At 42.8% G+C, this 16,970-nt stretch overlaps 1 protein-coding gene across 1 annotated transcript; it reads left to right on the top strand.

The window, feature by feature from the left end:
- Positions 1 to 552: 552 nt before the first annotated feature.
- Positions 553 to 2,214, top strand: CHRM5 (cholinergic receptor muscarinic 5). Its single transcript, XM_007521681.2, has one exon. It carries the CDS (start codon positions 616 to 618, stop codon positions 2,212 to 2,214), a length of 1,599 nt encoding a protein of 532 aa, XP_007521743.1. The 5' UTR covers positions 553 to 615.
- The last annotated feature ends 14,756 nt before the right edge of the window (positions 2,215 to 16,970 follow it).

A 16,970-nucleotide genomic window follows, 5' to 3' on the forward strand; every position in this document is an offset into this window, starting at 1 on the left:
CTGCAGGGGGGTCACTTCACAGGCAGTGAAGCAGGTCTGCAGGTGTCTTTCTCTCCCCATCTCTGTCATTTCATCCTCTCTCCATTTCTCTCTGTCCTATCCAACAACAGTAATATCAACAATAATAAAATGACAAACAACAAGGGCAACAAATAGGGGGAAAATTCAGCAGAGACTAGGAGATAATATAGTAGATAACATGTTGAACTCTCAAGTATGAGGTTTCCAATTTAATCCCCAGCATCCCATGTATGAGAGTGATGCTCTGGTTCTCTTTCTCTCTCTGCCCTTTCTTCCCTCATTTATAAATAATCTTTCTCTCCCTCTCTCTCTCTCTCTCTCTCTCTATCTCCACTTCTATTTCTCTCTATCCTGTCAAATAAAAAAAATAATAATTGTTAACCAAACTTTAGGATTCCACATCTTGCTCTTCCTATGTGTCTGTCCACATTTAATATAATGTTAGAAGTAAACAATGAAAGGAAATTACATCTGTGCTGGCAAATCAAGTTAAAGTACTTCTCTTTCTTCCAGATGCTGTATGACAGTGCTGAAAGACAGAGGAGACAGGCCTAGAACCTAAGATTTAACTCTAATGTAAACCCGTGCACCAAGATGGAAGGGGAGTCCTACCACAATGAAACCACTGTCAACGGTACCCCTGTAAGTCATCAGCCTTTGGAACGCCATCGTTTGTGGGAGGTCATCACCATTGCAGCTGTGACAGCTGTGGTAAGCCTGATCACCATTGTGGGTAACGTCTTAGTCATGATCTCCTTCAAAGTCAACAGTCAGCTCAAGACGGTGAACAACTACTACCTGCTCAGCTTAGCCTGTGCAGATCTCATCATTGGGGTCTTCTCCATGAACCTTTACACTACCTATATCCTCATGGGGCGCTGGGCTCTCGGGAGTCTGGCTTGTGACCTTTGGCTTGCACTGGACTATGTGGCTAGCAATGCTTCCGTCATGAATCTTCTGGTCATCAGTTTTGACCGTTACTTTTCTATAACTAGGCCCCTGACATATCGGGCCAAGAGGACTCCAAAAAGAGCTGGCATCATGATTGGCTTGGCCTGGTTCATCTCCTTCATTCTCTGGGCCCCAGCAATCCTCTGCTGGCAGTACTTGGTTGGGGAGAGAACAGTCCCACCAGATGAGTGCCAGATCCAGTTCCTCTCTGAGCCCACCATCACCTTTGGCACAGCCATTGCTGCCTTCTACATCCCTGTATCTGTCATGACAATCCTATACTGCCGAATCTACCGAGAAACAGAGAAGCGTACCAAGGACCTGGCCGAACTCCAGGGCTCTGACTCTGTGGCTGAAGCTGAGAAGAGAAAGCCAGCTCACAAGGCTCTGTTCAGGTCCTGCTTTAGTTGTCCTCACCCAACGCTAGCCCAGAGGACAAGGAGCCATGCCTCCTGGTCGTCCTCCCACAGGAGCACCTCTACCACTGGAAAGCCATCCCAAGCCACTGACACTAGCAGTAAGTGGGCCAAAGCTGAACAGCTCACTACCTGTAGCAGCTGCCCCTCTTCAGAGGACGAGGACAAGTCCACCACTGAGCCTGTCTTCCAAGTGGTCTACAAGAGTAAGACCAAGGAAAATCCAAAGGAAGAATTCAATATTGGAAAGCCCAAAGAAAGTTTTGTGAAAAGCCAAACTGATAAAAATGACTATGACACCCCCAAATACTTCTTATCCCCAGCTGCTGCTCATAAACCCAAGAGTCAGAAGTGTGTAGCCTATAAGTTCCGACTGGTTGTAAAAGCTGATGGGACCCAGGAGACCAACAATGGTTGCCACAAGGTGAAAATCATGCCCTGCTCCTTTCCAGTGTCCAAAGATCCTCTGACAAAAAGCCTAGACCCCAGCCTCAACCATCAAATGACAAAACGCAAGAGAATGGTCCTTGTCAAAGAGAGGAAAGCTGCTCAGACCCTGAGTGCCATTCTGCTGGCCTTCATCATAACATGGACCCCCTATAACATCATGGTTCTGGTCTCCACCTTCTGTGACAAGTGTGTCCCAGTCACCCTGTGGCACTTGGGCTACTGGTTGTGCTATGTCAATAGCACTGTAAATCCCATTTGCTATGCCCTTTGCAACAGAACCTTCAGGAAGACCTTTAAGATGCTGCTTCTCTGCCGATGGAAAAAGAAAAAAGTAGAAGAGAAGTTATACTGGCAGGGGAACAGCAAACTCCCCTGAAAAGTTTACATCCCACCTCAAAAAAAAAAAAAAAAGACAATTCATAGGCATACTCTGAGGAAGGGTGAGCTAAGATTCTAGTTTATTTTTTAATATAATATGTCTACTCAAGTCCTGAGGACCCATGGTTTGTTACTGAAAGGAATGAATCATTAGCCAGTTACTGCCATTCTGAATGATTCTTGTCTATGACCAAGGCTGCCTGATGCCACTGAAGTTTGCTGTAGAAGTAGAGACAGACACATGACAGGAGGAAGCTCATCAGGTTGTAGTGAATGATGACTTAGGGAACTTTTGTCTGATCTTTTATGGAGAATAGCAGGTACTGGGTAGAGGTCTTCCCCAGTGGGAGGCTTCGTATAGTTCTGTGCTATATATATATGCCTAGGAAGCTGCTCATATCCGTGAGAAATAGGAAAATGTATGTCACTGTCACTTGTTAACAAGAGTGATATTCAACTGGATTTTAAAACTCTTATTTCTCTATAAACTGATCAGTACTTATTACATAGCTATTGGACATTCTACACTATAGAATGCTTTCTTGTTCCTAAGTCAGAGTAAAGCTCTTACAATTTCACAACTGATGCCAATTCCCATTATTCACTGATTCTAGGCTAATCCAAGGAACCAGCCTTCTTCATAAAACCCTGGGCCTGGAACTCATTTCACCCTGTTCTAGAAAGGGGCCTCTATTCCACTAATAAATCTGATCAAATCTCTGTAGTTAGTTAGTTCAGTTTTTACCAGTAAGGTGATTTTCCAGTTGCCTAAACAAATATACATTCCATTTTGTGCCTGCCTGAACCGGTTCATTCATGCTATACTCTTAGGAAGACTAGGTGTACAATAGCCCTTCCACAGGCTTTCTTTCTTTCTTTTTTTTTTTGTAAAAAAAAAAAACTTTATTTATTTATAGGATAGAGACAGCCAGAAATCAAGAGGGAAGGGGGTGACAGAGAGGGAGAGAGACAGAGAGACACCAGCAGCACGGCTTTACCACTCACAAAACTTCCCCTTGCGGGTGAGAACAGGGGCTGGAACCTGGGTCCTTGCACATTATAACATGTGCGTTCAACCAGGTGCATCACCACCCGGGGCCCATAGGCTTTCTCATCAGGTTCCTCTCAAGTTGTTTTGCAGAGGCCTTAATTTTATAATCTCTTCACAAGGCTACACTGAGACAAAATGTGGAAAACAAATTTGGTTCACCTTATGTGTTCCAACTTCTTCCAGAACCCTAAGCAGACCCTCAGTTTCCCTCATCTATTTCTTCAATTCACACTCAGCATAAATTGGACATTGTGCTGCTTTAGTCAGTACTATTTAGGGGATGGATCGGAAAGGTGTATCAAAGCACGGTTCAGAAATGACTTACCTATTCTTTCCTCTCCATATTCATGGTTACAGATGAGAAACCCAGAAAAGCAAGATCCAACGGAGTTGGCTACCTATGACTAAATATAGGTTACAACCATATATAAAAACTAGTTGTCACCACAACAAGAACAACAAAAGGGGGGAAAAATGGTCTCCAGGAGCAGTGGATTCATGGTGCAGGCACTGAGCCCCAGCAATAACCCTGGAGGCAAAAAAAAAAAAAAAAAAAAAAAACCTAGTTGTCAATATATATTAGAGCATCAAGATTATTAGAAACCAAAACCAAATTTCACTAAGATTCCTGTGTTTTTCTATGATGTCTCTGAAAATACACCACTGCACAAGAAACCAAACCTATAAAACAGTGCATGTAATTCATGAGGGATCCACAAAGAAAGCAACATTGTAGTATATATAACAAGGATTTTAGAGATGAGTTGCCAAAAGAAACTCATTGTTGAGACTGCTGATTACATCTGAAGTTGTGTTTTACAATTCTCAGGCTTCATCTCACTATCACTGGCTGTTTCTTTTTCAGCCTTATTTCCTAAGGGGATGTAAAATTGGCTGGTTAGCTGTTCTGGGAATTAGATACATCATTGAGGATGGGAGAACTTCAACTCACTACTAAAAGGCATATCAGTGTATCACACATAAAGTTCCCAGCAAGGCAGACCTGGTACAGTCAGTTCTTTCCTCCAGCCCTGTAGGAACTTGACATTGAGATGAAACCTCTTGGATGCAATGTAACTTCTGAGCTTTGTAAAGGGCAGGTTAACACCTGCCAAGAATTTGCCAACTAATTGGCTCGGTTCTCCAAGACAGAGGCTCACAGGCCTATATGATACCAATGACGTGTGACTTCATGAGCAAACCAGTTCATCCAGCTCTAGATAAACAGTTCACTCTTTATCAAGTTGAAGACCTTGATTCCTGACAACAGTGAAAATCCATCCAAGAGAACAGCACTTTAAGCCCATATTCGGCACTCACCAGTCACAACAGAAAGAGAAATAAGCTCATTTGAATAACACAGGTCTGGGGGCTGGGTACAGGAAGGGTAGAGCAGCGGTGCAGGTTGAGATTGTCTGCTGGGGGCACACTTTTTTTACACTCCAAAATTTCCCAGCCACAGTTTCTTTGGTTTTGTTAATCTTGTATGAAATTGAGAGGCCTGTGCTTCTTTCTTTATCATTGGCTTTGGGAAACAGCCTACCTGTGTTCCCTGGCATCAACTCCATCCCTACATGCCCTAAAATGTCAGAGGAAAAAAGCTAGACTTCTTCAGAACAAAGCCCTTGTGGAAGATCTCAAAATGAATTGTCCCCAATGTAAACTGCAGGGATGTAGCAAGGGGGTGGGTAGGGAGTAGACTAACTTCATTGAGATCTTAGGCTTTCTATACCCGTATCTCTCAAGCCTTGTCAATGATGAACTATGTACAGCCTTGACTAGTTTGCTGTTTTGTTGCTAACACTGTTGCTTTGCTTCTCCTTGACTGTAAATTTTGGTTGCTTGTTAGGGAGCCTGTTTTCAATAACTTTTGTGTAAACAAAGTATTTGATCAACATTCCTGACCTCTGCCTTGCCCTTTTGGTAAATGTCTTTTGAGGACCAAACTGACGTCCCTATTTGTCTTTGTGAAATCTGTACCTAATCTCTGGATTAGAACATCCAGTTGTTGACTGTAAATATTAACATTATTAACAAAAGATGTGGGGTTGGATTTGGGATTTTCTGTATTACACTAGCATTATTCTGAATACTAAAGAAATTTAACCACACAGTAGTCCAGTGAAAAGTGTTTCAGTAAAGAAATGGTCTCAGCAGGCTGGGAGTATGGATCGACCTGTCAACACCCATGTTCAGTGGAGAAGCAATTACAGAAGCCAGATCTTCTACCTTCTGTACCCCATAATGACCCTGGGTCCATATCCCAGAGGGTTAAAGAATAGAAAAGCTATCAGGGGAGGAAAGGGGATACAGAGTACTTACTGGTGGGGGGAATTGTGTGGAATTGTACCCCTCTTATCCTATGGTCTTGTCAGTGTTTCCATTTTATAAATAAAAATTATAATAAAATAAGAAATGGTCTCAGGCTAGTTTCATAAATCCATATATCAGTATATTAGGGATCTTACATATTTGCATGGTCTGGCCTTTTGAGAAGAGAGCGGTTGACATACAATATGGATACATGACAGCAGGGGTAGATAGCATAATAGTTATGCAAAGAGACTCTCATGCCTGAGGCTTCAAAGTCGCAGGTTCAATTCCCTGAACCACCTTAAGCCCGAGCTGAGCAGTGTTCTGGTAAAAAAAAAATATATATATATATATATATATATACATATATATATATATATATATATATATATATATATATATATATATATATATATATACATGGGTACAATGCCCCTTATATTCTGTGATTTCCCCCTCTCCTCTGAATTACCAATGGCCAAATTAATATTAAATGATAATCAGATAAAATTCTTCCTTTTCCTCTAAGACAAGCAGATGGGACAGACTTCAAACAACTTATTAGAGTCCCTGAAACCAAACAGAACAGCAAAATTTCCTCTTCAACTACTTAGATAGCTGTTGTTCTAGTCATTTATTCTCAGTGTCGATGACACTGATTTCTATCTTCCTATACCATTTCATCAGTTTAGTCTGAGATAATATAAGCTCTTGCCCAAATATATGGGCCGTGGGTCAGGTGGCTGGAGGTAAATAGTTAATTTTATCCACAGATTTTTTTTTCAAGAATGGGAGATACTCACTGCCCTAATCCAACTTTCTAGCCTTTTTTTTTTTTCTACTCTAACACCAGTTTTCTCAGACAGTGTTCTCATCCAACATCAGGCTAGCTATCAAACTCAAGCAAAACTACCATAGGCGTGTGCCCCCAGGAATATGCCTAGGATGGACTTCCTAGCTTGCTTCTACCCTAAAATCCCTAATCTCATCTGTTCTGTTCCTAATTTTTGGCTCCTGTTCATTAACCATTTGTCTCTCTTTACATCCTGCCACCTTCCAGACACCAAGTTATAGATGCTACCATGATTCCATCCTGAATTCCTTGGGCAGATGACCTCACCAGTGTGTCCTGGAACCTTGCCTCTCCAGAGCTCTGGCCCACCAGAGAGAGACAGAAACAGGCTGGGGGTATGGATCCACCTGCCAACACCCATGTCCAGCAGAGAAGCAATCATAGAACTCTTACCTTCTGTGCACCAAAAACAACTTTGATCCATACTCCCAGGGCAGGGGGGAGTGATAGGAGGAAGAAGATAAGAGGACTCTGCACTCCAGCTCCATCAGCACCCTGTGAGAGAGGAGGAAAGGGAGAGGGCATATGGAGATAGCGATGTTGTCATGAGTGGCTTAGAGGGGAAGAGAGGATTGGATCAGGAAGAAAAAGGAGGCAATTGTGCATAAATGTAGGCAGATAGTTGTAGAGATGGTGGTTGGCCCATGTCTACAACCTTAGAGGAACTGCAGTGGTTTGCAGTGGGGAGACTGAAGACTCAGAACTGTGGTGGTAGGAATGGTGTGGCTTTATACCCCTGATGACATGTATTTTTTAAAGAAAGAAAGAAAATAATGTAAATAAAACAAAAAAATAAACTCTTGCTCTATAAAGACTTTAGAATGGGGTGGGGGGGTAGATAACATAATGGTTATGCAAAGAGACTGCCATGCCTGAGGCTCCAAAGTCCCAGGTTCAATGCCCCTCACTACCATAAACCAGAGATGATCAGTGCTCTGGTAAGGAAGAAAAAGAAAACAAACTCTAGAATGAGTTGGCAGGGGGCGGGGGACTAAGTTTTTTAGGCATCAGAGATAGAGCCAGAAGCACTGTTGTTGTTTTTTTAATATTTTTAAAAATATTTATTTCCTTTCTGTTGCCCTTGTTGTTTTTATTGTTGTTGTAGTTATTATTGTTGTTGTTATTGATGTTGTACTTGTTGGATAGGACAGAGAGAAATGGAAAGAGGAAGGGAAGACAGAGAGGGGGAGAGAAAGATAGACACCTACAGACCTGCTTCACAGCCTGTGAAGTGACTCCCCTGCAGGTGGGGAGCCGGGGGCTTGAACTGGGATTCTCACGCCGGTCCCGCTTTGCACCATGTGCACTTAACCCGCTGTTCTACCGCCCGACTCCCAGTTTTTTAACTTGGAAAAAAAAAAAACATCTAGCAGCACAGGAGGTAGATACAGTGGCAAGAATACATAAGGTACCAAACATAAGGTATCAAGTTTGATTTACAAGCATAAGGTACCAAGTTTCATCCCCTACTCTGCCACTCAAAGAGACTTCACGTGTGGAATGACAACCCTTCAGCTTCATTACTCGGGGGAGACCTTTCCTTTTATGGTACACTCTAATTTCATCTCAGGTAGTTCACTTTCTAACAAAGTCCCATAACCTAGATATACACCAGTTTCTGTGAGAGAGAGCTTATGTGCACATGTATCCATAAACTACTGCAAAATATATACCTGAAAGCAGAAGTACACTAGAGTTTACAGTGAGTACCTCCCTAACACTTCCTCTCCACTATTCCAAGCTTTGGGTCCATGATTGCTCAACAAATTGTTTGGCTTCATATGTTAACTCTCTTTTCAGTCACCAGGTTCCAGATGCCACCAGGATGCTGGCTAGGCTTCCCTGGACTGAAGACCCCACCAATGTGTCCTGGAGCTCAGCTTCCCCAGAGACACACCTTACTAGGGAAAGAGAGAGGCAGACTGGGGGTATGGACCGACCAGTCAATGCCCATGTTCAGCGGGGAAGCAATTACAGAAGCCAGACCTTCTACCTTCTGCAACCCTCAACGACCCTGGGTCCATGCTCCCAGAGGGCTAGAGAATGGGAAAGCTATCATGGGAGGGGGTGGGTTATGGGGATTGGGTGGTGGGAATTGAGTTGTACCCCTCCTACCTTATGTTTTTGTTCATTAATCCTTTCTTAAATAAAAAATTTTTTAAAAAATAAAAAAAAAAACACATTCAATCCAAAAAAAAAAAAAAGAAAACTGGTCCTGAAATGAGTGCAGCCTAGAATGTTCCCAGCTGTGACTATAGACTGTGAGGGCACATTGGCAGGGACTCTGAGGTTATGCAGGCTCCTGTGCTCAATGTGAACATACATGGGCCCTGTGTCAGACTGATGTGGTAAACAGTTCATTGCATTTATATACTGCTAGAGTTAAACACTAGCTCATGTAATGCTTGGGATCAAACTCTCTGTCCTGTCACTAGTAAATAAATTAAAAATATTTTTATATTTTCTTCAAGTTTGGGAGGTACTCTCTGCCCTAGTCCAACTTTCTAGTTCTGTTCTCAGTTCTGACTACATCTTCCCAAACAATATTTTTAGCCCACCTCCATGATAACTATCAAGCACAGACAAAGATTACTGAAGTCATGGGCCCCTAGGAACATACCTACAAAAGAATTCCTAGCTTCTTACCACCCTAAAATTCCTAGTCTCAGTAGGGCACCAAAGTAAAAACCCTGTGGTGAGGGGTAGACATGCAGCTTCCTGGGCAGGTGGGGGGTGAGGGTGGGTGGATGGGATGGGTCACAGTCTTTTGGTGGTAGGAATGGTGTTTATGTACACTCCTAGTAAAATGTAGTCATATAAATCACTAGTTAATTAATATGAGAGGGGGGAAAATTAATTGTATGTCTCAAAGTTTTTAAAACACAGACTGAGTCTTTTTAATATATAGGCTGTGTATTTGATATGGGGACTCTCTCAAAAGCCTAGACCAAGTAGATCAGAAGCAACCAATGGCACAGCTACATACAAGATACTGGGTACTGTACAGCAAACCATAACAAAAGGACTTTTCAAAGTTAACCCAATTACCAAATAATGTGATGATGACATTAACTATCCATTGTCTTTTTGAACCCTAAGACAACAGGAACCTCACATCTCCACTAGAGAGCCTCTATTTCCCCCAGTCCTGGAACCTTAGGATAGGGCCCACTTTCCCGCATGCCTCTCCCAATCCATATCAAATAATATTGCATCTGCCAATCGCAACCTAATCAATACGATTGCCACCTCAACATGCTTCAGCTCAGACTGTGTCCAGAGACTTCACGTGTGGAATGACAACCCTTCAGCTTCATTACTCGGGTGAGACCTTTCCTTTCATAGTATTCTCTAATTCTATCCCAGCTGGTTCACTTTCTAACAAAGTCCCAAAACCTAGATATACACCAGGTTCTGTGAGAGAGAGCATATGTTCACACGTATCCATAAACTAGTGCAAAATATATACCTGAAAGCAGAAGTACACTAGAGGTTGCAGGGAGTACCTCCCTAACACTTCCTCTCCACTATTTCAACCTTTGGGCCCATGATTGCTCAACAATTTGTTTGGCTTTGTGTGTTAACTCTCTTTTCAGCCACCAGGTTCCAGATGCCATCAGGATGCTGGCCAGGCTTCCCTGGACTGAAGACCCCACCAATGTGCCCTGGAGCTCCGCTTCCCCAGAGACCCACCCTACTAGGGAAAGAGGGAGGCAGACTGGGAGTATGGACGGACCAGTCAATGTCCATGTTCAGTGGGGAAGTAATTACAGAAGCCAGACCTTCCACCTTCTGCAACCCACAATGACCCTGGGTCCATGCTCCCAGAGGGATAGAGAATGGGAAAACTATCAGGGGAGAGGGTGGGATATGGAGATTGGGTGGTGGGAATTGTGTGGAGTTGTACCCCTCCTACCCTATGGTTTTGTTAATTTATCCTTTCTTAAGTAAAAAATAAATTAAAAAAAAATTCCTAGTCTCACCTGCTCTATCCCTACTTTCTGGTTTCTATTTATTAAACATTTTATTCTGCCTCATAACTTACTGCCTTTCAGACACCAAGTTGCAGCTGCTACTATGATTCTATCCTGAACTCCATGGGCATACAACCTGACCAATGTGCCCCAGAACCCCACCTCTACAGAGCTCTATACCACTAAGGAAAGATAGAAACAGGTTGGGGGTATGGATTGATCTGCCAATGCCCATGTCCAGCAGAGAAGTAATTACAGAAGCCAGAACTCCTACCTCCGCACTCCAAAAATAACTTTGGTTCATACACTGAGAGGGGGAGAAATACTAGGTGAAGATGACTAGAGGACTCTGAAACTCCAATTCCATCAGGATCTAGAAAAAGAAGAGGAAGAATGGAAGGACATTTGGAAGTAGTAATAGGTGTAAGTGTGACAAAGTGGAAGAGAAGGCAGGACCATATAAAAATGAGCAAATATATATGTATAGACAGACATCCATAGAATAGTCAACCCACATCTATGACCTTGAGAGAACTATTGCAGTTTCCAGTGGAAGGAGTGGGGACACAGAACTCTGGTGATGGGAATAGTATGGAATTATACCCCCTTTATTTTGTAAATCACTGCATATATATATATATATATATATATATATATATATATATATATATATATTTAGATAAAAGTTGCAGGCACAAAAAAAAAAAAGCACAGTGGGTTAAGCACACATGGTGCAAAGTGTGAGGACCCACGTAGGATCCCGGTTCAAGCCCCTGGCTCCCCACCTGCAGGAGGGTCACTTCACAAATGGTGAAGCAGGTCTGCAGGTGTCTATTTTTCTCTCCCCCTCTCTGTCTTCTTGTCCTCTCCATTTCTTTCTGTCCTATCCAACAACAATGACATCAATAACAACAATAATAATAACCACAACAAAGATAAAACAACAAGAACAACAAAAGGGGGAAAATTAGCCTCTAGGAACAGTGGATTCATGATGTAGGCACCGAACCCTAGAATAATTCTGTAGCCAAAAAAAACTATGTTCAGCCAAATCTCCAGTTGTTAGCATAGCATTTTACATATTTGTTCTCTGTGTGTACACCTATATATTAACCATTTAGCACAAGTTTCAGACATCATGTCCTTGACCTCTAAATACTTTTATTGTTTTTTTTTGTTTGTTTTTGTTAAAGCTTTATGGCTCTGGGTCAATGTTTTCAGACAGATAGATAGGAGCCAGGTGGTGGCTGACCTGATTAAGTGCACATAGTATTAAGTGCAAGAACCATGCAAGGACCCAGATTTAAATCTCCAGCTCCCCTCCTGCTGGGGAGATGCTTCACAAGTGGTGAGGCAAATCTGCAGGTGTCTTTCTTTCTCCCTATCTCCTTCCTCCTCCTCTCTCAATTTCTCTCTGTCACATGGCCACCAGGAGCAGTGGATTTATAGTGCTGGCACCAAACTCCAGTTATAACCCTGGAGGCAAAAAAAGAAAAGAAGATAGATACATAGATAGATAGATAGATAGATAGATAGATAGATAGATAGACAGATAGAGACATAAAGACATCACAGCACCAAAGTTTCTCCCTAGTAGAGTGTGGGGGCGGGGAGGGGGTTCGGCTTCAACCTGGGTTTCAATAGAGGCAAAGCAGTTACCTCCCCTTGCTGGTCCTTTCTTTTTAGTGAGTCTTGTGAAAGGCTTGTCAATTTTGTTAAGTCTTTCAAGGACCAATAAATCAGTTTCACTCACCTTTTTGTACATATTTTTTGTTTTCAGTTACATTTATTTCTACTTCAGTATTTACTTCCCTCCTACTACTAATTTTGTGTGTCCTTTCTTCATTTTCTTTCTTCAGGTGTGACGTTAGTTTGAGATTTTTCTTGTTCCCTCATGTGGGCCTGTACTGCTTGTATGGTTTTTTCTGAGTCCCACAGATTTCTTTTTCCCACCAGTGTTGTCACTGGGTCTCAGAAGCTGCACAATGACTCTACTGCTCTTGGCAACTTTTTTTCCTCCCTTTGGATAGAACAGAGAGAAATTGAGAGGCAAGAGGGCTAGAGAGGGAAAGAAATACAGAGAGACCTGCAATGCTTCACTACTCATGAGGCTTCCTCCCTGCATGTGGAGACCAAAGGCATGAACCTAGGTCCTTGTGCATTACAACATGTGTGTTCAACTGGTGCACTACTATCCAGCTCTCCGTAGATCCTAATAGCTGTCTTCATTATCATTTCTTTCTGTCTTTAAGGTTTATTTATTTATGGGAGTTGAGCGGTAGCGCAGTGGCTAAAGCACAAGGACCTGGGTAAGGATCCTGATTTGAGCCCTCGGCTCCCCACCTACAGGAGCGTCACTTCACAAGCGGTGAAGCAGGTCTGCAGGTGTCTGTCTTTCTCTACCCCTCTCTGTCTCCCCCTCCTGTCTCCATTTTTCTCTGTCCTATCCAACAACAACAACAACAATTAAACAAGGGCAACAAAAGAGAATAAATAAATAAGATTTATTTATATATGAGAGATGGGAGATAGAAGAAAGAAGAGTAAGGAGAAAGAAAGAGGGAGAGAACAAGACATCATTCTGGTACATGTGCTGTCAGGGATTGAACTCGGGACCTCATGCTTGAGTCTAATGCTTTATCCACTTTGCCACCTAGCTGACCATTCATTTGTTGCTAGTGTCGTATGCTTTACATTGGTTTGTTCTAGCCCTCCCCTTCCAAGAGAATTGGATGAGTCCTGTTAATTTCGCGGGCCTGCTTGGCCCCGCCCCAAGGGACCCCGGGAGAGGGTTCCTGGGTTCAAGAGTGACAGAGTTCCTGAATCCCGGAGTTCGAGAGTTTCAGGGTTACAGAGTAAGAGAGAGTGCCAGAGAGACAGAGTTCCTGAGTTCTTGAGTTCGAGAGTGCCAGAGTTTCAGAGGGTTCCCCAGTACGAGAGTTCCAGAGTTCCAGAGTTGGAGGGTTCCCGAGTTACAGAGTAAGAGGGAGTGTTTGTGCCGCCGCAAAGAGACAGCCGAGTTCTGTTTGGTGATTAGTTTGTCTTAGTTTGTGAATCGTTGTTCCTGAATAAAGAAATACAGCTTCCCTGCCCAGCCGTTGTCTCCGCGTCTCTGTTACCCGCCGTGAAGCTAGCCCGGCCGGCAAGAGCCTACAAATTTTAACAACAAATGGCGCCCAACGTGGGGCACGAACCCACAACCCTGAGATTAAGAGTCTCATGCTCTACCGACTGAGCTAGCCGGGCTTCTTACCCATTTAAATTACGTTGAAAACCATAAAAAGGTTTTCAACGTAATTCTCATAAAGATAAAAATTAACTTACATTTAAAGTCTGAGGTAAAAATTAGTTAACAATCAATATATTTTAACTAAGTTGGTCTAAACAAAAGGTTAAATAGACTTGTTGATATGTAAAACACTACCTTCTCTATTAGAAATGGTAGATCGCACAATGGCTATGCTAATTATTCTCATGCCTGAGGTTTCCTCTCCGGCCCACACCTAGGGTGTGTCTCCATCTTGAATGGGTGTAACAAAAGGTTAAAAGACGTTGTTGATATGTAAAAGTCTCAAATTCCTTCTCTATTAGAAACGTTAGATCATGCAGTAGATATGCTAATAACAAGTTTTGTTTCATAGTAAGTAAGTTGCAGCCAGCTGCCTGTGGGACCCTAGGCCGTTCCCCGCCCCCATGCAAATGCCCGTCGAGGCAAGTAGCCCCCCAGAGGCAGATATGGCCCCCTCAGGCCTTCCCTTGGCAACATGCTGGTTTTTGTTATATATGTTTCTGTTCAACCCACACCCTTGATACTATAGTCATTTAGTTAAAAAGAAAAGGGGGACTTGTCGTATGCTTTACATTGGTTTGTTCTAGCCCTCCCCCTCCAAGAGAATTGGATCAGTCCTGTTAATTTCACGGGCCTGCTTGGCCCCGCCCCAAGGGACCCCGGGAGAGGGTTCCTGAGTTCAAGAGTGACAGAGTTCCTGAATCCCGGAGTTCGAGAGTTTCAGGGTTACAGAGTAAGAGAGAGTGCCAGAGAGACAGAGTTCCTGAGTTCGAGAGTGCCAGAGTTTCAGAGGGTTCCCCAGTACGAGAGTTCCAGAGTTCCAGAGTTGGAGGGTTCCCGAGTTACAGAGTGAGAGGGAGTGCTTGTGCCGCCACAAAGAGACAGCCGAGTTCTGTTTGGTGATTAGTTTGTCTTAGTTTGTGAATCGTTGTTCCTGAATAAAGAAATACAGCTTCCCTGCCCAGCCGTTGTCTCCGCGTCTCTGTTACCCGCCGTGAAGCTAGCCCGGCCGGCAAGAGCCTACAAATTTTAACAACAGCTAGGATTTAAATTTTCCCCTCTGATTTCCTCCTTGGTCCAATAGTTATGCATTAGCAAATTATTTTTTTAATCTATGAGTGTCAAAAACAAAACTATGTCTGAAACTAAAAACCTATACTAGATTTTTGTGTTATAGTAAATATACTTAATAGTATATGCTTAGTCTAACAATCTGTATATTCTTGGAAAACACAACAAATAAATAAGCAAATAACAAAAAATTACCAGTAACAACTACCCTGGAATAACCACTGATGAATATCTCTGCATCTTTTCTTGCAGTCTTGTTTCTACGTGAAGATGTATACTTAGGGGCTGGGCAAGTGGTACACTTGGTTGAGTGTACACATTACAGTACTCAAGGGCCTGTGTTCAAGCCCCCCCAGACCCCACCTGCAAGTAAAAGCTTCACAAGCAGTAAAGCAATTACTGCAGATGTCTGTGTCTCGCTCCCTCCCCCTCCCCTCTCAACTTGTCTCTATCCCAAGTAAATAAAATTGTTTTTAAAAAGATGAATACTGGGGGTTGGGCCTTAGAGCAGCGGGTTAAGCGCACACGGCGCAAAGCGCAAGGACCAGTGTAAGGATCCCTGTTCAAGCCCCCGGCTCCCCACCTGCACGGTGATCACCTCACAAGCAGTGAAGCAGGTCTGCAGATGTCTTTCTCTCCCCCTCTGCCTTCCCCTCCTCTCTCCATTTCTCTCTGTCCTATCCAACAATGATGACATCAATAACAACAACAATAATAACTACAACAATAAAACAACAAGGGCAACAAAAGGGAAAAATAATAAATACATTAAAAAAAAATTTTTAAAGATGAATACTTAAAGAACAAAAAAAGATTTGTTGGGGGTCAGGTGTAGCACAGCGGGTTAAGTACACATGGTATGAAGCACAAGGATTACTATAAGAATCCGGGTTTGAGCCCCTGGCTCTCCAGCTGCAGGGAGGTCACTGCAGTAGGCCTACTGCAACAGGTCTGAAGGTGTCTATCTTTCTCTCTTCCTCTCTGTCTTCCCTTCCTCTCTTGATTTCTCTCTGTCCTATCCAACAACAGCAGCAATGACAACAATAACAACAAGGGCAAAAAAATGAGAAAAATGGCCTCCAGGAGTAGTAGATTCCTAGTGCAGGCACCAGAGTCCCAGTGATAACCCTGGAGGTAAAAAAAAAAAAAAAAGTGTTGACTTACTGATGAAAGAGAATGAGAAAGACAAATAGATCACTCTTTCACAAGTGATGCTAGGGATCAAACTTAAACAAGTACATTCTTGTACATACAAGTCTTGTACTCTATCTGCTGAGCCACCTGCCCATACAGACATACATTTTTTTTTTAGGGTGGTTTACAGTGGTTTACGGTTGTTGGTACCTATATAAAATTTCTTAATTTTCTGCAAAAGTCTTACCCCCAGCCTAGGTCCTCCACCACCATCATGTACCAGGGCCTGAAACACCAGTCTTTCCCTTAGAGTCCTTTACTTTGGGGCAATACACCAAACCCGATCCAAGTTCTGCTTAGTCTTTCCCTTTTTGTTCTTATTTCTCAACTTCTGTCCATGAGTGAGAGATCATCCCATATTCACCCTTCTCTTTCTGGCCTAACTCACTTAACATGATTCCTTTAAGCTCCATCTAAGATGACGTAAAAAAGATGAATGCATCATTTTACTTGCTGAATATATATATATATATATATATACATATTCAATCACAATTTTCTCAGTCACTTTTATTTTTTATTTCTTTTTAATGTTTATTTATTCCTTTTTTGTTGTCCTTGTTTTGTTGTTGTAGTTATTGTTGCTATCTATGTCGTTGTTGTTGGATAGGATAGAGAGAAATGGAGAGAGGAAGGGAAGACAGAGAGGGGGAGAGAAAGACACCTGCAGACCTGTTCCATCGCTTGTGAAGCGAACCTCGGTGCATGTGGGGAACCGGAGGCTCAAACCAGGATCTTTCCACCGTCCTTGCGCTTTGCACCATGGGCGCTTAACCTGCTGTGTGACTGCCCTACTCCCTAGCCACTTTTATTTTTAATTTAAATTTTTTTTCCACCAGGGTTATTGCTGAGACTCAGTGTCTACACAGCTCCACCATTCCTGATGGCCATTTTTCTGATAGAGGGCAAGAGAAAAAGGGAGAGCAAGGGAGATAACTGCAGCACTTCTCCACAGTTTGTGATTCTTCCCTCACACAGGTGGGAACCAGGGGCTTGAACACCGGTGCTT

The sequence above is a fragment of the Erinaceus europaeus genome, chromosome 16 (genome assembly GCF_950295315.1).
Source record: "Erinaceus europaeus chromosome 16, mEriEur2.1, whole genome shotgun sequence".
Lineage (NCBI taxonomy): Eukaryota > Metazoa > Chordata > Mammalia > Eulipotyphla > Erinaceidae > Erinaceus > Erinaceus europaeus.

Coding starts and splice junctions, on each gene's coding strand:
- CHRM5 (XM_007521681.2), top strand. CDS start 616: ATGGAAGGGGAGTCCTACCACAATGAAACCACTGTCAACGGTACCCCT.